The sequence below is a fragment of the Mustela putorius genome, unplaced genomic scaffold (assembly GCF_011764305.1).
Source record: "Mustela putorius furo isolate JIRA1106 unplaced genomic scaffold, ASM1176430v1.1 tig00000196_pilon_pilon_pilon, whole genome shotgun sequence".
NCBI classification, from domain to species: Eukaryota; Metazoa; Chordata; class Mammalia; order Carnivora; family Mustelidae; genus Mustela; species Mustela putorius.
Window position 1 is genome coordinate 5,109,264 of NW_025421310.1, and position 22,974 is coordinate 5,132,237.

General features: G+C 62.1%; 1 protein-coding gene across 6 annotated transcripts; it reads left to right on the forward strand.

Moving 5' to 3' along the window:
• Positions 1-1,916: 1,916 nt before the first annotated feature.
• Positions 1,917-22,955, forward strand: PPP6R1 (protein phosphatase 6 regulatory subunit 1). 6 transcript variants are annotated; one of them, XM_045076924.1, is made up of 25 exons: positions 1,917-2,427; positions 3,034-3,138; positions 10,656-10,888; positions 11,134-11,320; positions 11,414-11,551; positions 11,634-11,699; positions 13,022-13,134; positions 13,258-13,371; positions 13,692-13,854; positions 13,945-14,097; positions 14,562-14,696; positions 15,142-15,206; positions 15,300-15,415; positions 15,515-15,600; positions 15,705-15,794; positions 15,870-15,967; positions 18,285-18,342; positions 18,426-18,607; positions 20,592-20,722; positions 20,814-20,994; positions 21,085-21,155; positions 21,286-21,367; positions 21,721-21,831; positions 21,913-21,984; positions 22,078-22,955. In XM_045076924.1, the coding sequence occupies exons 2-25, from the start codon at positions 3,112-3,114 to the stop codon at positions 22,079-22,081; spliced, it is 2,676 nt and encodes an 891-aa protein (XP_044932859.1). In that variant the 5' UTR covers positions 1,917-2,427; positions 3,034-3,111; the 3' UTR covers positions 22,082-22,955. The 6 variants fall into 6 exon arrangements, with proteins under 6 accessions (XP_044932859.1, XP_044932861.1, XP_044932860.1 ...); XM_045076926.1 differs by lacking the exon at positions 3,034-3,138 and adding an exon at positions 6,743-6,881; XM_004777037.3 differs by lacking the exon at positions 1,917-2,427 and adding an exon at positions 6,743-6,881.
• Positions 22,956-22,974: the final 19 nt, after the last annotated feature.

Consider the following 22,974-nt stretch of genomic DNA (forward strand, 5'->3'; position numbering starts at 1 on the left):
CAATTTGGTTTTTTTTTTTTAAGATTTATTTATTTGAGAGAGAGTGTGTGCACATGCCAGCAGGGGCAGGGCAGAAGGAGATGGGGGAGACTCTCAAGCAGCCTCCCCGCTGAGCACAGAGCTCCATGTGGGGCTGGATCCCACACCCCTGAGATCATGACCTGAGCTGAAACCAAGAGTCCCACAGTTGACTGTCTGAGCCAGGTAGGGGCTCCGCCCCTTCTCATTCCAATCCACAGAATGCTGTGGTCAGCCTGTGAGTCCCCATAGCGGGGAGACAGGTTTCAGTCCTTAAAGTTCCTGCAGCTTCCAACTTCTTCCAGACAGACTGTGTCCTGGGTTTCGTTTTGTGGTTGAATATGGCTACCCACCCCCCCCCCCCCGCCCGCCCCTCAGTTCCCAAGCTTATGTGTTAAAATAATATGGCAGCTGTGCGATCATAATGGGGAGGAAAGAAAGCAAAATGTTGAGTATGATGGAAGAACGTGACAGAGGAAAAGAGGACTCAAGGAACACAAGGACATGCCCCACAACAGCTTCAAGTTGAATCACAAGTAGGAACCTGGGTCCATGTTAAAACCTCGAAGATGGGGGCGCCTGGGTGGCTCAGTGGGTTAAAGCCTCTGCCTTCAGCCCAGGTCATGATCTCAGGGTCTTGGGATGGAAACCCGCATTGGGCTCTCTGCTCAGTGGGGAGCCTGCTTCCTCCTCTCTCTGCCTGCTTCTCTGCCTACTTGTGATCTGTCAAATAAATAAATAAAATCTTTTAAAAAACCCCAAAAATAAACCTTGAAGATGAAAGGTAAGATTGGCAAAGGCAACAGGACTGTGGTGGTTTGCTCAGGGAATATTTGCTTCCTCCCATTCCAACCTCATGAGAGCAGGAGACTCTCCCACCCGCGGGATGTGGAGTGCAAATGCCACCCCATGGCTTTGGGCATGAGTGTGCTGTGCTTTCACCGAGGGATGGTGGCAGATGCCCTGCGGTGCTTCTGCCTTTCTTTATGGCCTCGGTATCCTAGACACGGGAGCAGAGCCAGCCTTGCCACCCTTCACAAAGGCAGCTCAAAGCTGCAAGGCCGGCGCAGGCTGCCCAGGTGGTGACTGTCACACAGCCACGGGCAGCTGACACAAGGACCAAAACCGTCCCATGCCACAAATACACTGGAAATAGCAAGGCCGGGAAGAGACAGGTGAAAATGACCAAGATTATCGGAGCGAGGAGAGAGAAGCGAAGACATGGGAAGGACAATGCACAACTGGCAACCCTGAAACAACTAGTACAGGAAGATGTCCTCAACCGCACTCTCTCATTTGATACAAGAAGTCTTCGGGTTAAAACATGGAAAGTGGGTCAGTATGCGCACTCGGTCGTCCGATCCTTACTGCGGGGACACGAAGCCGGGGAAACTGAAGCAACAGTAAGACACGGCCTGGACACACGCGTGCAGGTGAGACCCGCGTCCGCGCCGCCAGAAAGACGTGAAGAACCGCGCGGGACCAGAGCGCGGAGCCTTGGCTGGAGAGAAAACCCGGTCTGGAATACCCAGGAGCTGGACCCTGCAGCCAAAGCGGTACTATAATTGGACGAGACCGAGGAGCGAGCGGAAAGAGAAATCTTGGAGCAGGATTTCTCTAGGCTTTGGAACGGAGTCGCAGAGAAAGGCTAGCAGCACGCAGTGGCGGCGGCGCACAGTGGCGTCTGCGCGTTGGGTAGTTTGGGTTTACTCGGGGAGAGACTGTTGGCCCAAAGCAGCGCAAGCGCGTCGGCGCTGAGGGCTGGCGGAGCCGGAGGCGGGGCGGGGGTGGGGTGGAGTGGGTGAAGCGGACCTCTGCGCGCACGCGCACTACTGGGCCCGGGCGCACGGCGCCCGCGCACCGGACTGCGGCGGGTGGGCGGGGCTTCCTGCGTGCCCCTGCGCTAAGGGATTGTGGGATAGTGGCGGACGGAGTCGGGCGTCGGAGGCCCCGAGCGGACTGTACAGCCTGAAGACCCAGCGGGTTCGGGAGAAGGGGCGGCCAGGGAAGTGGGCCTCGGCTTCCGTCGGCCGCTCCTCAGCCCTGCGCCTGTCCAGACTGAGGAGGCAAAAGTCTTCCCTCACGGGCCTTTGCTTTCCCGCGCGGCGCCGGGCCGGGCCGGCCGGGAGGACTTCCCTGCTGAGGGCCTCCGCGGGCCTCGCGACCGTGCTGACCTCCCCGCGCCCCCTGGCCGCCGGCGAGCCCCGGACCCCCGCCTCCGTCCCCCGAACCCCGCGGCTTGGCGCACCTGGGCCCCCCCTAGGCCCGAAGGCGCGTGCGCGAGTCCCCGCCGCCGCCCCCCGCCCCCTCATACCGGGCCCCTCAGCAGGGGCCGGAGCCGCAGGCGGCGGGGCGGGGGGGGCGCCCGGATGAGCCCCGAGTGCGAGGAGCCGCCGCCCCCCCGCGCAGGTGAGCGGCCGCCGCGGGGTCCCCTCGGCCCGCCGGACAGCCCCCGGCCCCCCGCCCCCAGTTCCTTAGTCTCCCGGCAGCAGCCCGCCTCTCCTGGCTCTCCTCCTGTCCCACTTCCCGTGCTCGGACGCAGCCCCACCGCCCTGGGACGTCTCCACCGTTTCGTCCCCGGCCCCCTCCCCGGGAGCACCCTCTTCCTGCTCGGCCTCCCCGGCCCGGGCTCGGGCCCCAGCAGGGCAGTGGGGCTCTCCCTGCCCCTCTGCCCGGCTGAGCGTGTGCGGGGGACTTGCCGTGAGGTCCTGTGGCGGCGGCGGGAGGGGACACAAAGGCCTCGCCGGACAGTCACAATTAGTGGTGTTGTGATGAGGTAGCTCAGGGCCCTTGGGCAGCCGAGGAGGGGCCGGTGAGACCGGCGCGGCGCTCGCTGTCTGGGTGGACGGTAGGGCTTGACAGATGGAGAGTGGGAAGAGGGGCCTTCCGGGCGGAAGGAACAGCACGTGCAAGTCTCTGAAGGTGGGGACCCGGGACTGGGTGCAGGAGCGTGGGGAGGCGGGGGACCTCGGAGCCGCTGCTTGTCCAGACCCTTGAATGACCCCTTCCGGTTAGGGTCCTTCCTTGTGCGCTCTTGCACACTCCGGTGCCGCCGCTGAGGCCCTAGACGGGACGGGAACCCCGGAAGGCAAGATGTTTCTGGAAGGGAAGCTGTGTGAGGTATGGTGTGGGGTTTGGAGTTGTAAAGAAACTTCAGTGGGGTGTAGACGGGTGCTGACGTCGGTGCTCTTCTCCTGCGGTGGCTCTGGGCCTTCTGGCGGGCTGTGGGGCGGGAGCCTGTAGCAGAATGCGAGGCCTAGGGCGTGCTGGGGTTTGGGAGCTCTGACGGTGATTGCTGGGGTTGGCTCTGTCTGTTGCAGCCGTCCTAGGGCCGATGGTGTCCCCCAGGGAACATTCGGCAATGGCAGGCGGTCGTTACTCCTGGTTCCGGGTGGGTAGAGTCCTGTGCTCTGTGCTGGCTGGCACAGAGCACAGGACTGCCCCCCACTGCAGTATTTTCCAGCCCCAATGGCAGAAGTGCTGTGGGGGAGAAACCCAGCTCTCTCAGTGGCTGTGTGTTCTGAGTTGTGTATTTTGATTGACTTTCTTGTTTTTGGTTGTTTTCGTCGGCTCCCCTGCTGTTTCTTTGCATTAGAGGAGAACCTGCTAGTTCCCTTCCCCCAACCCCCCCACCCCCAGCACCAACCCTTTTTTTCAGGATCTGTGGTAAGTGACTTTGGCAGTTCACTTTCCCCTTCTGGACTTCACTTTTTTATTAATTCAACAAGTATTTCTAGCTGCTGGCCTGGCCTTCTGCATAGGGAGGCAGGTGACAGGAGAGGCGAATCCTGTCACAGCACGCAGACACTGTCCTAGGGTTACCACGGAAGCTGTGGGAGCGTGGAGCAGGCCCCTCACGCAGTCAGGGGAGGCTTCCTGGAGGAAGTGGTGTCTGTGCTAAAGCCTGAAGGACCCAGGAGGAGCTAGGCAGGCTCGAATAGTTGGAGGGGAGGCAGAGGGAGCAGCCAGCCAGGGCAGCGCGAGAGCAGTCAGGTGTGGTGTGGCGGGAGAGTTGAGCACCATGCAGGTGGCCGCCAGAGATGAGGTGAGAGAGGCCTGGGAGCTCTGGGGAGAAGGAGAGGCCTTCCTGGCCTCTGTGATGCACTGGCTCCCTGGGGCAGGCCCAGCACGTGGGGAGTGGGGACACGCCCTCCTTTCCAGGCCAGAGCTCTGGTTCTCTTTGAACCCCGTTTTATAGGTCTTTCCGTGGGAGGTGTGGTCCACCAGTCCCCATGAAGTGTCTCCCAGGTGAGGAGACTGAGGCTCGGTGCTGGTAGGACCTGGTCCAGGGTCATAGGGACCTCATTTGGAGGGGCAGGGCTGGACCCTCGGCTGCTCTGACTTCAGATCACTCCGAACACTGAGGCTGCTTCTCTTAGTGTCCCAAGCGCGGTTTCAGGGTCTCTTCTTTCCCTTTCCTCCTTGGAACCTGTACCTGATCCGGGAGATGGTCCCCTGATTGTGAGCTCTCAGGCCCCTCCTCGGCCCTTGGCCTGGGGTCTGCAGTTTGTTTCCTGATTATGCCTTCCCTGGGTTGGACCAGAGCAGCTGCCTCCCCTGGGAGACTATGCTCTGGGCTGTCTCCTAACTGGGTATCCCTCCCAGGTTTTCCCAAGTCATGGGAAAGTCCCAGCTCATCGTCCTCCGTGGCTCTGGCCAGGTCTGCTCTTTGTCCCACATAGGCGTCCTGCTGCCCACCTTGCTGCGTCTGTGCTGGGTTCTGCATCTAGCATACACATGGGTCCTCCTCAGAGGTAATGGGGCCGCCATTACTGTTACCCTGTCCTCGGAATCCAAGTCTCCTACCCGCTTTCCAGACTTGGTGGAGAACTGACAGTTGGCTGGGGGGCTTGAGGGAGGTGGTCTCACTGTTTTTGGGTCTGTTGAGCCCTGCAAGGGGCTGGGGCCAGCCTTTTGGTGGTGGGCTCTCTCCCCTCATAGGGCTCACATAGCCTGGGCCTCATAACAGCAGCCTGTGGGCCTGTGATGGCTGAAGGTGGCAGCCCAGGTGGCCACCCTGGAGGCCCTCCCAGAGGCCTCTGTGCCCTTGACCTCCACTTCCGGGTGCTTCGGGGCCAGGGCAGGCAAGAAAGAGGTGGAAGATGAAGGACCTGCCCATGGGCCCCCCGGCAGGCGGAGTCGTGTCTGGACAGACACAGCGGTGGTGGCGGCCACAGCAGGGCCACAGGTCCCACACCTTGGGAGCTATAGCCAGGCCCTGCTAGAGCCCAGATGGGGGCCAGCTGCTCTGGAGAGAGCAGCTGGTGTCAGAGCCTAACAGCGACCCAGCAGAGCAGGGAACCCACAGGGATGGTGCCAGGCGGTGGAGGCAGAGGTTGTTTTCTTGTTTAATGGCTTCCTTTCTCACTTACGGTTTCCCCTTCTTCCGTTTGCAGCCAGAGTCATGGTTTTCAAACTGCCACTGAGAGCCAGCGCTAGTCACTTCCGCTTTCTTGAAGCTTGCTCAGAGTTGCCTGGGGTGGGGGTGAGGGTGTGTGGGGTGTCCTCCAGCATGTTTGAATGACCCGCATGGCTCAGGCAGATGGAGGGGCAGTCCTTTTCAGGGTCCTTGGTGTTTAGAGCAGTCACCCTAGGTTCGTGGCTGGCTCCTGCCCTCCTGCTAGGGTGTCCAGGCTTCTGCGCAGTCAGGAGCACCTGCCTGAGGTGGCGGTCCTCACAGCGTGGCCCCATTGCACAGATGGGGATGCCAATCCTGGGCCAAGTTCACCCCATTAGAGCGTGAGAATGGAAACTCCCCTCCTGTCCGTCCTTTTCCCAGGGCTTCTGCTGCTAAGTGGGACGAAGGGCTTGGCCATCAGCACTTGTGACCATGTGTGTGTTTAGTTGTCACGTATTGGCATCTCTGCTGTGTGCAGAGCCTGCGAAGTGATGGGTGTGGGGTCCCTACACCACTCGCTTGCATCTGACCCTTGCAGCCTTCTCCTGAGGGAGAGCTTAAGGGACTGCCTGGGTCTGGGGCCCCTGGAGCCTATACCCCACACCACCTGGCACCCTCCTGTCTTACTGTGGGTGGCCGGCCCCAAGCCAGTTCTCTGGAAGGCCCACTTGGGAAAGGAGGCCCTGCCTGCTGTCCCAAGTGGGCCTGCTGTGGGGGCGTGGGGTGGTGCCTGGGGGCCAGGGCCCTCTAACTAGGTGCTTGGAAAGTGGGCGGGTCTCAGTGCTGAGAAGTTCCGCCTGAGTCCTGCTTCTGCCTCTCGGTGGCGGTGGCTCCATCCCCAGGGGTGGGGATCGTGATCATGCTTTACCTCCTCATCTCGGAGACTGGGAGCCCGTGTGGGTGCACGGGTTTTCAAGAGGCTTGGGCTGGGCCCTGTGCCCACCCTCGGCCGTGGCGCCCTTGGGGACACTGGGAGGCCACCGGGGCGAGTGGGGAAGGGGAACCGGGATACGCTTGCTGTGCCTCAGCCCTTCTGGCAGCTGCTGTCTTGTCAGCTTGGGCTGACTGTGACACACGGCAGGGTCTGGGCCCAGCCCTGTCACCGCAGCCTTGGGCAACTTTGGTTTTGTTTTTGGTCATGGTTTTTGTTGAGATGTAATTCGTATGCCAAGTGATTCATCTGTTTAAAGCGCACAAGTCAGTGATTTTTAGCGTATTCTGAACTGTGCAGCCATCACCGTAGTGGGTTTTTTCACTGAGGTATAATTGACAAAATTGTATACAAGCAATTTCAGACTTTTTTTTTTTTAAACATGCTTTTCCCAGAAGAAAATCCCATACCGGTGAGCAGGCACTCCTCACCCCCAGGCTCCCGCGACTCCGTCTGTGGATTTGCGTCTTTGGACAGTTCAGCGCACAGAGTCCGACCACACGCCGTCCTTGGTGACTGCTTCGTTTACTCTGTGTAGGTGGCCTTTTTTTTTTTTAAAGATTTTATTTATTTATTTAACAGAGAAGGATCATAAGTATGCAGAGAGGCAGGCAGAAAGAGAGGGGGAAGCAGGCTTCCCGCTGAGCAGAGAGCCCGATGCATGCCGGGCTCCATCCCAGGACCCTGAGATCATGATCTGAGCTGAATGCAGAGGCTTTAACCCTCTGAGCCACCCCGGTGCCCCTAGGTGGCCTTTTGAACCCTCTGGTGTCCTCGTTGGGCATGGAGGTGTCGGGTGTGGGAGGAGGTGGAGTGCTCACCCTGCAGAGCTCCCTGTGGCCCCCGGTGGTGGCTACCCCTGGAGGCGGCTCTGGTCCCCGCTTCGTCCATCTCAGGACCTGTGCCGGTGCCAGCCACCAGTGCGTGGAGCATGAGCTCTGTCACGGCCTTGTCGTCAAATGAGGGGGGACGTCCATCAGCTGTGCAGGGGTTCCTGGGGACGGTCTGGGGTCCAGGCAAAAGGAGGGAGTTGCTGGTGTGCAAAGGAAGGTCGCTGAGCACCTCAGGATTGGGGGGATGCTGTTGGCTGTGCTTCTGGGGCAGTGGTGCTCCCTGCCCACTCCATCCCTGCAACCCCCCTCACCCACCCCGGCCTTGTGACCTGCTCCCTCTACCTCCCCCCCCCCCCCCCCGCACACGGGTGGCTAGGGAGTAACTGGGTGGGAGTCATGCCCTGGCAGGGGTGTCGCCTGCTGCTTCCGAGGGGCAGGGGCCTCATAACATGTGGGGGTGCAGATGGGGTGCCCTGCTACGGCATTTCTGGTTTTTTTTTTTTTTTTTAAAGATTTTATGTGTTTATTCGTGAGAGACGCGGGGGGGTTGGGCAGAGGGAGAAGCAGGCTCCCCACTGAGAAGGGAGCCCAATGGAGGACTCGATCCTAGGACCTCGGGATTATGACCTGAGCCGAAGGCAGACACTTAACCATCTGAGCCCCCCCAGGTGTCCTCTGCTGGTATTTCTGAATGAGACCTGCATAAGACGTTGTGTGCTTGGAGCTGTCCTGCCGCTCCCGGCAGCCCAGCGAGGATGACGGTGCCCGTGCGGACCATCATCTGTTCGGGGCGTGTGCGCGCCGTGCAAGTGGATGGGTGTGGGTGGTAGATGGAGCTGGGGCCACAGGACGGCGGGCATGTGCTTGGCAGGAGACCCCGAGGAGGAGGAGGAGCCCGGGCCTGGGGCGTCCTAGGCAGGTGAGGCAGCCAGAGCCAAGTTGCTGAGAAAAACCCAGGCGCAGTGTGCTCTGCAGCAAGAAAGGCCCCTGTGTCCGGAGCCGGTGAGGGCAGCAGGGTAGGATGCAGAGGCGTGGGACTGTGGAGGGGTGCCCTGGGCATCTGAGCACAGACGGTGGGCATGGTCAGGTCCCAGCACAGCTCTGCCTGGATGCCTGTGCAGCGGGATGCCGGGGGGATGTGGAGAGCACGGAGAGCACAGAGAGCACAGGGCAGGCCGGAGAGGGACGGGCTGATGGGGGAGGCTCGTGCAGGTGGAGAGAAGCCCCTGGATTTCTGGCGGCTGAGTGATGCAAGAGGGGGCTGGCGCAGTGGGGGCCCGGGCCTTGGCTTCCTCCCTGAATTCAGAGGAGGCTTTTGACTAGTGAGGACCAGGAAGGAGCCGGCCTTGAGCTATGGGGAGGTGGTGGCGGGTCAGAGCCCTGGCCCAGCACCCTGCCCATTCCTCTGGGAGTGTTGTGTTGGGGCCTGGGTGGCCAGTACCTCTGTGTACCTCTGCTTCCACACCCAGGAGACTGTGGGGTGGGGCCTCTGTGCCTTGCGTGGGGGTGGGTGGGCCGATCCTGAGAGTGGGCCCAACAACGTAGCCAGTGCGGCATGTGTCCGTCATGTGTCTGGCGTCACGGTTGTGTAATGCCAGGAGGCCGGGATGTCCAGCATGGTGCTGGGGCCGCGATGGCATGCAGGGACCTCCTCCGGAGAGCTGCGGGCTGGGGAGGCACCGCCCAAGACAGCAGCCCATGGACGCCATGGGAGGGGCTGGGCTGGAGCTTGCTTGGGGGCTGCTTCCCCGTGAGGCGGGCCTGCAGAAGGGTCCGGCAGGTGTGCAGACTTGGCCAGCTCCGCCGGCAGGCGTGGAACAGTGAGCGCAGCAGGAGCTGGAGGTCCCCTATAAGGGGGCCTGGAAGGCTGGCTGGGGCCCTGGGGTCTCGAACCCTTTTGGGCTTCGAGGAACCTTGAGGAACCCTTTTGGACTTTTGGCCAGGAGTGAGCATCAGGCAGTCTGGTCTGTGTTTCAGAAAAGTGGCCAACCTGGGGTGAAGGGCATAGGGATAAGGGGCAAGTCTCTGTGGGACAGGATGCGTAGGCCTGTGGGATGTCCTCACCGCCCCCGCCGGGGCCTGGTGCCTGCTGCTGTCCTCCATGACTGGGAGTCCCCCGGTCCACCTGCCGTCGTCCTGGGCCGGGATCCGGGGTCACAGCAGACTTAGAGCTGTTGTTGCTGGTCATGGAGGGTGGAGAGGATGCAAGGAGGAGAGCCATCTCTTGCGGAGGCTGGAAGGGAGAGCTGGTGGTGGAGGCTCAGAAAGCCAGTCCTGCCCAAGGTCACACATGACCCTCTACTCGGCGCTGGCTTTTAGTCCTGACTGCTACCTGCGTCAGAGCTGCTCTCTGCTCCAGGCTGGCCTTCCATCTGTGGCCGATGGGTTTTCCATGCTCATGGTGGTGTGGGGCAGAGAGGGTTAGGAGGGCATCTAGGAGAGGGATTGCTGTCCGTGGGTCCAGGTGGTACCCAGCGCGCCCTCTCAGCTTATCCTCTGTGGCCTCTGCCTCATGCGGTCTTCACAAGGCAGGTGATGCATGTGAGCTCTGGTCCATGCCTGCATGGTGCTGGCAAGCCCCCAACTTCCCTCATGGTGGGGTGGCGACAGCCCCTCCCAGGAGCACATGGGTGCTGTGCACGGTGGATGGAGGGGGTGGGGAACAAGTGGCCTGGGAGCTTGATGGTATATGCAGGGTGGGCCTCTCAGGTGGTCTGGATGGGAGCCTGTAGGCCTCCTCAGAGGAGTGGCTGAGTGTGTGTGCAGAGGGGGCAGCTGGTCACCTGTACTGGGGTGGGCCGGGCATGCAGTGCTTCCATGCTGGCTGGGGAGCAGGGTGCCATTCTGCAGGTGCTGGGGGACAGCCTTGTCCTCCTCCCCACTGAGTCACTGACTGTGCTGGTTCCTTTGGGCCCCCGTCAGTGGCTGTTCTGAAAGGCCCCCTCCCCCACTTTTCCTCTTTTTTTGTCCGGCCACTAGATTGGGGTGGGGTGTGTTTGTGTGTGTATATGTGGCATCCAGGCAACAGCCACGGCCTGGGGACATCTTAGACTTCCCTCTGCCGCCGCCCCACACTCTGCATGGGGCATGATGATCTGCTGGGCTGGATGGCAGCTGGGTGCTGGCCACCATGGGGCATTTGAATTTGTTCAGCAAATATGGATTGAAGTGAATATGACACTGGAGATTTTAGGATGAGCACCGCTCTAGCCCTGCCCCGGGGGGATCCCTGCCCAGATGGGAGACAGAGGACACAGGCCCTGGAGGGGGACAGGATGGTGATGGCTCTGCTCACTGCTCTCCTTTGCCGGGTCTGGGGGCCAAGAGGTGGTCAGGGCAGCTGGCTTCCGCTAAGAAGTGACCCTTAGACTATAGGGAGCCCCTCGCAGGCTGTCACGGTGGTCAGGATGTGGGGACTGAGGTGGAGGGGGTGGGGCAGGCCAGGCCAGAGTGTGACAAGCAGTCCTGCCCTCAGGGCGCCATGTTTTGGAAGTTTGACCTGCACACGAGCTCACACCTGGACACGCTGCTGGAGCGGGAGGATCTGAGTCTGCCCGAGCTCCTTGATGAGGAGGACGTGCTACAGGAGTGCAAGGTCATCAACCGCAAGCTGCTGGACTTCCTGCTGCAGCCACTGCACCTGCAGGCCATGGTGGCCTGGGTCACTCAGGAGCCACCGGCCAGTGGCGAGGAGCGGCTGCGCTATAAGTGAGCCCCTGCCCATCCGACCCGGGGCCGCCAGGACCTGCTGCTCCCGGGAGGGGCTGCCTCCCGGCGGGGCTGTGGAGTCTGTTGGGGAAGGGTGGGCGATGGATGAAGTGGGGTTTCAGGGAAGGTTGGTGGGGACGGGGGCCATGGAGACCCTGTACGTATTCTGGCAGGAGGCCATGGGTGGCAAGGATGGCCAGCCTGCCTCCCTTTCTGGATGTGAACCCCCCCCCCACTCCTGCCAGGTACCCCAGCGTGGCCTGCGAGATCCTGACCTCAGATGTGCCCCAGATCAACGACGCGCTGGGCGCCGATGAGTCCCTGCTGAACCGGCTCTATGGCTTCTTGCAGAGCAGTGGCAGCCTCAACCCGCTGCTGGCCAGCTTCTTCAGCAAGGTCATGGGCATCCTCATCAACCGCAAGACAGACCAGGTGCTGTCCTGGGGCAGGGTGGGCGGGCAGGCAGGCGGGAGGGCACAGGCCCCGGGTCCTGCCGTGTGACGCCTGCTGTCCCTCCCGTCCCAGCTCGTGTCCTTCCTGCGGAAGAAGGACGATTTCGTGGGCCTGCTGCTGCAGCACATCGGCACCTCGGCCATCATGGACCTGCTACTGCGTCTCCTCACCTGCGTGGAGCGGCCCCAGCTGAGGCAGGACGTGGTTAACGTGAGCGCAGGGCCAGGGAGAGTGGGGGCCGGGGGCGGGCCAGGGGCCACGCACAGAGGCCCACCTCCCCTCTCACCCCCAGTGGCTCAACGAGGAGAAGATTGTGCAGCGGCTCATAGAGCAGATCCACCCGTTGAAGGATGACAATGTGAGTGTCCCCTCCTCACCAGGTGTTTTGCCTGTGGCCTGGCCTCCTCCCCCATGTCTGTACTTCACGCCACCCTCGGCCCCTCCCTCCCCGGAAGGTGAACTCAACAAGGAGGGAAGTGTTTGGTGCTGTGTGTGCCCGTCCTTCCAGTCTCTCCCGGACAGGGCTCCTGTCACCCGCAGGAACGTGTCTTATGAGCCAGAAGCTTGGTCCTGCATCTCTTGGTAGGATGGGGGTCTGGCGGGGGTCTCAGACTTCAGGCTCCAGCCTGGCCCCCCTCACTGCCAGCCTTCCAGGGACTCCTTCCCAGCTCCCCTTCCCTGCTCTCCTGCTGACTGGGACCTGGCCGCTTCTTGAGGCTCCCGTGGCTGGGCACACCCTGCTTGTCCTTCAGCGAACCCATGCAGTGGCCCCATGTTCTTGCTGCAGCCCAGGGGGTCTTGCCTTGTCTACCGGGGCTGCTGGCTTACAGAACAGAGGCCCACAGATGCGGGTACTTAGCCCAGGCATCCGGCCAGTAGGTGAGGACCACGAAGGCCCAGGGGCAGGGGACCAGGGGCACCTGTGACGGGCTCTGAAGTGCGGCCTGTGTCCTGGAAAGGTGTGGGGTCTGCGCAGGTGGGCGCTGCTGGCTGCTCTGTTGGGTTAGACTTGGAGTTCTGCTCCCATTTTTCCCTTGGTGTTTCCCTGAGCAGCTTTGCTGAGGTAGAGATTACATACCATGTGGGCTGGCTGTTCAAACATAGCATGCACCAGCTTTTAGCCTATTCTCAAAATTGTCTAGTTACTGTCACATGGGTTTGGGATTATTTTTTCATATTCCCAAAAGAAAAGCCTGGGCCCTTTAGCTCTCACCATCCATTCCTCTCGTGAACCCCCGGCGCCCCTAGGCTGCACTCTGTCTCTGGGTATGCGTCTGCTGTGTTTGCCATGTAAGTGCAGTCACACTGTACTTGGCGTTCCTGTCTGGCCTCTGCCTTAGCCCCAATGTCCCACGTTCACCCGTGTGCTTTCTCCTCTCCTGAAGCTGAGGCATGTTCTCTGCTCACTGCTCACCTGCCAGTGTACATAGGGGTAGTTCCCTCCTCGGCCCTACAGCACATGGTGTGGGGTGTGGGAATATCCCTCTTCCAAAAAGCTTTCCTGGGTTTCCCAGTTCCTTAACATCTCTCCTCTCCTGGTGTTTGGTGCCTTGTGTCCCTTCCCTCAGCACCCGCGTCCCTGTGTCTGCATGACCCCCAGCTCCCTTGGGGCCCTGAAAGCCTGATGCGATGGGCCCAGCAGCTGGGCCGGCGTTCTCAGTCCTCTTTCTGCCTCTGCAGCAACATTCCAATGCATCCCAGTCACTGTGCGACATCATCCGCCTAAGCCGGGAGCAGATGATCCAGGTGCAGGACAGCCCGGAGCCCGACCAGCTGCTGGCCACCCTGGAGAAGTGGGTCTGCGGTTCCCAGACCCAGGGAGGGAGGCTATCTGGGGCGTCCTCCCTGTCCCCGCCTGCCACCCTGTGCCCCGTACCCCGACCCCACCCTTCTCCCTGTCCTGTCCCCCGCCGCAGGCAGGAGACAATTGAGCAGCTCCTGAACAACATGCTGGAGGGGGAGCAGAGCCAGTCCGTCATTGTGAGCGGGATCCAGGTGCTGCTGACCCTGCTGGAGCCCAGAAGGCCGAGGTGAGGGGGACCAGCTTCCCCGGTAAAGTCCAGAGGTGAAGGTTGTGGGGGCGTTGTGGGGACACGGCCTCTACAGGCGGTTTCTCTTCTGGGAGGTCACTTCGGGTCCTGGGAGAGGAGTCCTCTGTGCCTTTCCGAGGCCTGCACACCGCCTGTGGCTTTGAGCTGCCTGTGTGAATGCACGGCCGTCCAGGCGGGTCGTTGTCCGGAGTGATGGGGCTTTGCGTGCAAGTCCCCGGGAGCAGCTGTTCCCTCCCTTCCCAAAGAGCTGCACATGAGTGTGTCCCACACACAGCCCTGCTTCCTGTCCTCTCTTGCAGGTCCGAGTCTGTGACCGTGAACAATTTCTTCAGCAGTGTGGATGGGCAGCTGGAGCTCCTGGCCCAGGCGGCCCTGGACAGCATGACGTCCAGTATGGGCGTCCTGCACGCCCTGCGCCCGCGTCTCGGCCATTTCCACCAGCTCCTGCGTGAGCCCCCAGAGGTGGGTCGGGGCTGGGGGGCCGAGGAGGCAGGGCAGCAGGGAGGGTGGCCTATGGGTCTGGGCGGCGCTGAGTTTCCCCTGTGCCTGTAGCTGGAGCCACTGCAAACTACGTGGGGCAGCCTGGCCCCGCCACTGGGCAACACCCGGCTGCATGTGGTCAAGTTGCTGGCCAGTGCGCTGAGTGCCAACGATGCAGCTCTGACCCAGGAGCTCCTGGCGCTGGACGTGCCCAACACCATGCTGGTATGGAGGGCGGGGCCGCGGGTGGTCTGGGCAGGGGTGTGGAGGGTGAGGGCCCTGAGCAGGGGTGTGGAGGGCAGGGGCTTGGAGGGGGCCCTGAGCAGGGGTGCCAAGGGCAGGGGGCATGGAGAGGGACCTGGGCAGGGGTGCTGAGGGTGGGGGCGTGGGGGATGGGCCCTGGGCAGGGGTGTGGAGGGCAGGGGGACGGAGGAGGACCTGGGCAGGGCTGCAGAGGGCAGGGGTATGGAGGGAGCCCTAAGCAGGGGTGCCAAGGGCAGGGGGCATGGAGAGGGTCATGGGCAGGGCTGTGGAGGGCACGGGCCTGGAGGGGGGAGTCCTGGGCAGGGGTGCAGAGGACAGGTGACATGGAGAGGGACCTGGGCAGGGGTGTGGAGGGGGAGCCCTGGGCGGGGGTGCTGGGGCGGGGGTATGGAGGGCCTCTGATGCCAGCCTGTGCTGCCCCCCAGGACCTGTTCTTCCACTACACGTTCAACAACTTCCTGCATGCCCAAGTGGAGCTATGTGTCCGTGCCGTGCTGAGCGCCGGGCCTCCTTCCGACAGCAGCCTTGAGATCCCTGCCCCAAACCCCGCGGTGAAACACGTGCGCTGGGGCTCCCAGGTCCCCCTCCCTGTCCCCGTGGGTCCCCGTCTGTCCCCCTGTCCTGCTGCCGGTGCTTGCCAGGCAGCTTCATGGGCTGTGGGGGGCCAGGCGTCCAGCCTTGTCCTTAGGTTTGTCTGTCTGGGAGAATGGGGGATGCCATGCAGGTGGGTGGAGAGACAGAATGCCCTCTAGGACAAGGCCACGGTGTGGTGAGAGGGGCCTCAGGGAGGAGCTGTCCAGTAGCACGGTCAGGTCGCGGTCGCTGTGGGTGTCAGTGGCCAGGGGTGTGTGGAGGGGGATCTTCAGGTTTGCTGTGTTGGTGGAGGTGGGGGTGGAGTGAGCTGGAATGGCGGTGGACAGAGCCCGGGGGCTGGGGCTCGGGGCTGGGCTACAGCGGGTCTGGGGGTGCCCCGGCCCCGCCCCCACGCCCACTCTGCCCCCTCAGCTCCTGCAGCAGTGCCGCCTGGTGGAGCGCATCTTGACCTCCTGGGAGGAGAATGACCTTGTGCAGTGAGCGCTGGGGGCATTGCCTGCGCCGGGGGTGGGGGTGGGGAGGCCGAGGCGTGCGGGGCCACATCCATCTATCACTCTGGGCTCACCCAGGTCTGCCGGGGGCCCCCGCAAAGGCTACATGGGCCACCTGACGAGACTGGCCAACGCTCTGGTGCAGAACACAGAGAAGGGGCCCAACGCTGAGCAGCTGGGGCAGCTGCTGAAGGGTGAGGCACAGGGAGCGGCCGGCCCCGGGGCTGGGGGCAGGGTGTGCAGGGGTGCAGGCCGAGGGGCCCCTCACGCCGTCTCTCCCCTGTACCGAGCAGAATTGCCTGGTAAGCAGCAGGAGCAGTGGGAGGCCTTTGTGTCCGGACCCCTGGCGGAGACCAACAAGAAGAACACTGTGGACCTGGTGAGGTGCCTCGACCCTCTGTGAGGGTCTGCCCTCGCCACACCTCCCCGCACCCGCACCCTCCCCAGCCTGGTCCTCACCCCCTGCCCACCGCCCTGCCCCAGGTGAGCACCCACCACCTGCACTCCTCCAGCGACGACGAAGATGACCGGCTCAAGGAGTTCAACTTCCCTGAGGAGGCCGTGCTGCAGCAGGTGGGCTGGGGGCGGGGCGGGGGGGCGGCCTGTCCTGCCCAACCCCACCTGCCCCTGACCACCGCCCCTCTGCAGGCCTTCATGGACTTCCAGATGCAGCGCATGACCTCAGCCTTCATCGACCACTTTGGCTTCAATGACGAGGAGTTTGGGGAGCAGGAGGAGAGTGTGAAGTGAGTATGCCCTTCCATGGGAGGGCGGGGGCCCTTGCTGGGCCCAGGGCTCCTCCTGCCAGCCTTCCCGTGTCCTCCCTGCTTACCCCCATGGCTTGCCTGCCAGTCCTAGCATCGGGCCTTAGCCTGGAGAGCGGCCAGCCCTGCTTCTCGGTCCCTCCTTGGGGGGCAGTAGCTAAGGCCCTGGAGGGGAGCCCGGGTTGGGGCTGGGAACGAGGTGGCCAGACCATGGTCTCGGTGCGGAGCTCACCCTGAGAGGCCCTGCGGGAAGGGCCATCAGAGCAGAAGGGGTTACTCTGAAGGCGTTTATGATGACCTGAGGGAAAGGGGAAGGACCAGCAGAGGGCAGGACAGGAGCATTCCTAATATGACACTGCAGGAAGCCAAGGGAGGGAGGCCAGGTGGCCCCTTAGGGGCAGGTTCCAGGGATAGGCAGTTGGGGCTTCAGCTGCTCCTGGGGTCCTCGTTGGCATCTGTTTTATCGTGGTACTTGTGCACTGGCACATTTCGGGTATCTTCCCATCGTGTGCCCACCTTCCCTCTCGGCTCAGGGCTCAGGAGCCTAATTAAAGCTGGGGAGACCAAGGTATGTATGAGAGTGGATCGCTTCTGTGTAGCACAGTGGTCAGCTGCTGGCCTTTCTTGCCAGACAGGTCCCCCTTGGGGGCAGTAATGAGTTCTGTGTCTGCCAGGGTTCTGCTCAGCCCAGTGCCTGGTGTGTGGATGGTCCTAGAGCAGACCCCACCCAAGGGAGGACAGACTGACCACTGGATGGGTGCCGTGGGCACAGCCGGGCGTCCTCGGGGGTGAAACTGTTGCTGCCTCTGGTGCATAGTTGCCAGTGGGGTTAAAAAATATAAAAACCTTGGGCACCTGGGTGGCTCAGTGGGTTAAGCCTCTGCCTTCGGCTCAGGTCATGGTCTAAGGATCCTGGGATCGAGTCCCGCATCGGGCTCTCTGCTCGACAGGGAGCCTGCTTCCTCTTCTCTTTGCCTGCCTGTCTGCCTACTTGTGATCTCTGTCTGTCAAATAAATAAATAAAAATCTAAAAAAAAACCTATAAAAACCTTGAAAGGCATGAAATGTTCTAGAATGGAAGGTAGGTAAATATCTTTATAGCTTTAGGGCTGAACATCCGGCCCTGTGGGAATCATGTCCCCAGAGTCGGCTGTCCCGCTCTGACCAATGGGTGGCGCTTGGCCCAGCCCGCTCTGGGCGGCTCTGCGCATTCGTGTGCCTGGAGGAGAGGCTGAGAGGACACGGTGTGGGAGCTTGGCCGTGTGGTGTGGACGCCGAGGTGACCCTCAGCTTGTTGACTCCCACTTATCCGTGGCCCTTTGTGGCCAAGTGTCTCCTGAATTAGATAAACAATAGAACACAGAGCCAGAGTGTGGATCCTCACCCAGACAGACAGCGTCCCTGGAGGACAGGAGTCAGGCTGTGGAACGAGCAGCAGCCGGGTTCTCGTCCGTAGATAGCGCAGGAATTGTGCTTCTCTGAGGCTTTCCCGGAAAGTGGAGCCCAGGGAGCTGGGTGTCGCTGGCCCCCGTGGAAGACTGCGGGTCACCCTGCCCTTGAGACCTTGAGTCCAGGGTCCCAGCTGCAGGCTGGGCGTCAAGCTGTGTGTGCCGTGGCCTTGCACTTGGCGGAGGGGTGTTTGCAACACAGTGAACCGTGGCTGCCCGGTCTCCCCTGCTCTGTGTGCATGGCGCTGCAGGCTCAGTGGAGATGACAGGCTGGATGACAGCCATACCCCGGTCATGTCCCGTCATCTCTTTCATTGTTGTTTCTTGGACTTGGAGGCCCAGAGGCCTAGGGAAGCGTGGAACAGAGGTGGGGACAGACTGCTGAGCCGTGCATGGTTGTGACTCGATTCCTGGCTGCCATCCTGATGAATGACGGCCCCGTGAGTCCCGGACCCTTGCTCCCAGGGGACATGGGTGCCTGGATGGTCGCCTTGTCTGGGTAGATGCTGCCTCTTTCTCCAGACCGAGAGAAGCAGGCAGAGAGATGAGCTCCGTGGCCTGTCTGGGGCCACTCTGCCAGCTGCGTGGGTCTGAGGCTTGCGGCCCTCAGGGCACCCCTGTGCGGGCAGAGACGGGCAGGTGGTGCGTCTCTCTTGGAGCTCAGCCGCCAGCTTGCCGGTTGGGCAGCCGGACAGATGCCTGGAATGGGTCACAGGTACTGATGGGAGGCCACGGATAAGCTGTAGCCCATCAGCCGGTTTACAGCTGCAGGCCAGTGTGTAGCCGGTGTGCTGAGCCGACGCGGCAGGAGCTGCTGCGCCCTCCTCACTGCCCCCATGCCTCTCTCCTAGCGCGCCTTTCGACAAGACCGCCAACATCACCTTCTCCCTCAATGCCGACGACGAGAATGTGAGTGCTACCCATCCCTGGTGGTGAGGCGTCCGGGGTGGAGGGGGGACACGCCGTAGACTATGCCGCCCTGCACCCCGCAGCCCAATGCCAGCCTGCTGGAGATCTGCTACAAGGATCGCATCCAGCAGTTTGACGATGAGGAGGACGAGGAGGAGGACGAGGAGGAGGGCCAGGGCTCCGGGGAGTCTGACGAGGAGGACGGCGCCTGGCAGGGCAGTCAGCCGGCCAGGGGAGCCCGCCGGGGCCAGGCCCCGGGCATGCGGTGAGTCTGAGACCTGCTCAGCCCCAGCCCCAGTGTGGGAAGGAAGCGGGAAGGAGGGTGTGTTGCGCTCAGCTGAGGATCTAACCGCTTGTGTGCGGTTAGAAGTCAGTGGGAAGTCAGTGGGTATTTGATGTGTGGCCAGCCTCAGTGTGCGGCCGTCCACCCTCCCCTTCCTCCCTGGTCAGCTCGCACTCAGGGCTTCCCATCTGCTCTCTGTCCCTTCCTTGCAGTAATGGGAGAGCCGGGTAAAGTGTGGGTGAGCTGCCACCTGCTCGTCATACACCTGCGGCGCTGGCTGGCCCCATGGCCACTGACTCAGTGGGCTCTGCCCCCTCGGCACAGACCTGTGTCTGCATCCGATCCCCCCATTGTGGCTCTGCCCCTGAGGCTGGCACAGGCCTGCCCTGTCCCCCTTGTGAGTCCACCGCCCTGGCAGCTGGGCTCATGTGTCGCTCCCACCTGCTGGGTGGCCAGGCTGGTGAGCCCAAGGTCACGGTTCACCCCTCATTCTCTTTCAAGCACTCGCTTGCTCTTGGTTTTCACTTCTTTTTTTTAAAGATTTTGTCAGAAAGAGAGAGTACAAGCAGAGGGAGTGGCAGGCAGGAGAGGGAGAAACAGGCTTTCTGCTCAGCAGGGAGCCCGATATGGGGCTCGATCCCAAAACCCTGGGATCGTGACCTGAGCTGAAGGCAGCTGCTCAACGGACTAAGCCCCCCAGGTGCCCCATGCTTTTCACTTCTTGATCCTGTCTTGAGCTAAGGTTTTGTGTGTGCTCTGAGGTGGGGTCCAGTCTCCTCCTGCATGTGCGATTGCCGACATCCCAGCATCTGTTGTCGGAGACTCCCCACTGAGTGCACCTGGCTGCACGTGTGTGGTTTGTCTTCTGGCCCCTCCAAGCCTGCTGGTCTTTATGCCAGGACCTCCCTGTCTCCATATCTGTCGTGGTAAGGTTTGAAGTCAGGAAGTGAGTTCTCCGACATGGTTGTCTGCTCAGGGTCCCTGGGGATCCTGTGGGACAGTTAGCGCCAGCCTGTTGACTTCAGCAGGGAAGCTGGTCCGGACTGGGAGGACTTGCCCTGAACCTCTAGGTCAGCCCAGAGACCTGGGAACCGTATCCCATCTTCCAGTCCCTGAGCATGGAACGTCTTTCCGTTTACTTAGGTCTCTCTTAGAGAATAAGCTTTGTACTTCCTTTGTTCAAGTTTTTCCTGCATCTTTTACATAAGTGGAATTTTGAGATTGTCGCAAGCATAGAGAAATACAGTGGATGTTGGTACATGGACGTCGAGCCCTGCGGAGCTCACTCACTGTGACAGTTAAGCGATTCCCTGGGGTCTCCTGGCTGCAGTCAGGCCACCTGCTAACAGAGTCTGCCTCCTCTTCCAGTGCAGACGTTTTTCACGTCATGGTTTTGCTTCCTTGCACAGCAGTGTGGTCCTGAGCAGGGTGGCGAGTAGACCCGTCTTGCTCCTCACCTTGGGGGGTGGCTGGTCTTCCCGCACGGATGGGGTGGGGGGTCGTGGGTTTGGGAGATGCCCCCTTCTCTCCCGTTTGCTGAGTGTCTTTCTCGTCAGCTATGTTCAGCGATGTGCACGGGGGTCCCTTTCCCTGCAGTGACCAGAAAGACCGCACATGTGGTGTGCTCAGCCCTTCCGCAGTTGGTGGCCACGTGGGCCAGGTGGACCTTCCCTGGCTCGGGCCCTGTGTCAATCCACGTTTACACTGTAGTGGTGGAGCCTGCGTGTGCGGGATGCTGCTCTTGGTGCCCCCACGCTTGTTGTAGGCAGAGGGAGAGTGTCTTGTTGGCCCTCAGCCCTCAGGAGGAGCGCCCAGGATGAGGCGGACTCTGGTGGAGGGCTGCCACCCGCCTCCCCATGCCCTGTGCCCAGTGAGGCCCTGACCGGTCTGTCCTGTGGCTTCCCCGCTGTCCCCGCTCCTCCATCCCTTGTGTCAGCGCAGCTGCTGATGGGTGGTTTCCGGGCAGGAGCGGAGGCAGCACAGACAGCGAGGAGGACGACGAGGACGACGAGGAGGACGAGGAGGATGGCGATGGCCGTGTGGCTGGTGGGGGGGCCAGACCCCCTTCTTATCCTGGCCCCGGCCCCCAGCCTCTGGGTGGGTGAATGCACAGGGTGGGGGGTGGGTGACGGGGTGCACACGGGCCGTCTGCCTCCTGTGCTCACCCTCTTCCCTCACCCCTGCCCAGGCTCCAGCCGGACAGCCGCCTTTGACCCAGTGCCTATAGACGCCCTGACTGGCCCCCGAGACTCTGGGGAGAAGGAGCCGTGCTCTGGGCTCCTCACCCCACGGGGGTCCCTTGGCGTATCACAGGACCTCCCCGCCCTGAGCCTGGCCAGCCCTGTGGCCCACTCTGCCCCACAGCTCAGGTAAGGGCCTGGCGGGCGCCCAGGTCCTGGGTCCCTCGGGCTAAAGCGCTGACCCCAGCTGGCCCTCGGGCTGCTTCTCTTGTACCCCAGGTCTCAGGACCCCGCGTCCCCTTCAGCACCTCAGGAAGCCCCAGATGGCAGTGACGTAGCGGAACCCTCGGGTGAGCTGGCCAGCCCTACCTGCTCTCCCCGTTGTCCCCTGGCCTTGTGCACCTGCTATGGGCTGGAGCAAGGCGCCTGGCCGGCACCACACTCTCTGAGCCTTGCGTCTTCTGGCTTCTCTCCGCACAGCCTCCTGCCAGGCCTTGGTTAGCGTCGGGGACCTCCAGGCCACACTCAGAGGGACACGCTCCACCCCCAGCTCCTTGGACAGGTGACCGGCTGGGACCCCTGGTGGGACCCCCCCCAGGTCTGCACCACTGCCTGGGGCCTCATAGCAGCTGAGGGTCGGATGCTGTGCCCATGCCCACGTGTGGGTGCCCTAGAGGCCCTGGAGCCTGGGGCAGCCTGCTTCGCTCCAGGGGCAGAAAGGCTTCCAGAAGGGGGCAGGCAGCATGTGGAGCCTGCGCCCCAGCCTTGAGCTCCTCCTGCTTGGGGTGGCTCCCTGGATCTTTGATAAGGGGGGACTACCCTGGCCATGGGCCTCTTCCTGCAGGCACAGGGGACGTAGGGGTCAGGAGGGGGTTGGTGACAATGACCCTGCTGATGCCTGCATCCCCCACACAGTGCAACCGGAGACCCTGCTACCTCGGTCCCAGCCCCTGGGGCCTGCCAGCACCCCCAGACCACAGAGGGGGAGAGGAGCCCAGAGCCCTCGGGGTCCCCCCAAAGCCAGAGGTGAGCACAGGGCGGCCTCCCAGGGCAGCTGGTGTCCTGGCGGGGAGACCCTGAACTTTCTATGTTTCTCTTGCCCTGCAGTGCCCAGGCCCCTGAGCCGCCTCCGATGCCCAACGGCTCTGCCCCAGGAGGGCCAGCATCCCTGGGCTCCCAGTGAGTGGCGAGGGCTGCGTGGGTAGTGGGGGTGCTGGGGGGGCAGGTTGGGGGCAGCGGGTTCCTCACGCAGCTCTCCCTCTTGGTTCCCAGGTAACTGCCTGGTCCCGGTGGTGGCGGCTAACTCCTCCGTCCTCCACTTGGACCCTCCGGAGTTGGGGCAGGGCGGGTCCCATGATGGCCCTGTTGCCCCATCACCGCTCCCCACCCTGTCCGCCCCCACATGCTCTCCTCTGGACTCCCAGGAGCCTGGCGCCAGGGAGACAGGCCCTCGTCCACCCCCATTTGCACTGAGAAAAGAAATTATGGAGTTATGTCTCCGAGAATAAAGAAACAGAGTTGAGAAGAAAGAAAGGAGAGAGAGAGAGAGAGACCTATATTATATATTATATATGGAGAGAGCGAGCGGGTGGGTGGAGAGCCAGGAGGCGGCCCGGACGGGCGGGGCAGCAAGTGGGACCTGCATCCCCTCTCAGTGGGGGCTGTGTTGGGGGCCGTCGTCCACCCTCCCCTCCCACCACGCCCAAAGCCTCCGGTGCAGTGCCCACACCCGCACTCGGCTCAGGCCCGCCTCCAGGGAGGGCCCGAGTGGGGGCCGTGCCTTTGCCCAAACCCTTGCCCTGGACCCTGCACTTTGACCCAGGCTGGGAGCTAAAGGACCCTCTGCCTCGCCCTGCTGGTTCTGTGGGAGCTGGTGGTCCCCGTCCAAGGGGGTCTTTCGGTGACATTCCCGTGGGGCCCCACTGCACTCACTGAGACTGCCCCCTCTGCACCTCCCACAGACCCTGGGGCGGGTAGGTTGGCAGGGGTCTGGCTGGGGTCCCCTTCCCATGCCCAAGGGTCTGGGGTCCAGCCCAGCTGCCAAGTGACCTTGTCCCAGCTCCCTCTTCCCAGGCTGGCGTGAGTGTGCGTGTGTTCGTGCCGAGCTTCTATTTCGTATTGCAAATATAAATAAAGACCGTTTAAGATTCCTGCTCAGACTATGAGTTC

Coding starts and splice junctions, on each gene's coding strand:
- PPP6R1 (XM_045076924.1), top strand. CDS start 3,112: ATGTTTCTGGAAGGGAAGCTGTGTGAG. Junction 15,416..15,514: donor GCTGGGGCAGCTGCTGAAGG/GTGAGGCACAGG, acceptor TGTACCGAGCAG/AATTGCCTGGTAAGCAGCAG. Junction 15,795..15,869: donor AGGAGGCCGTGCTGCAGCAG/GTGGGCTGGGGG, acceptor GCCCCTCTGCAG/GCCTTCATGGACTTCCAGAT.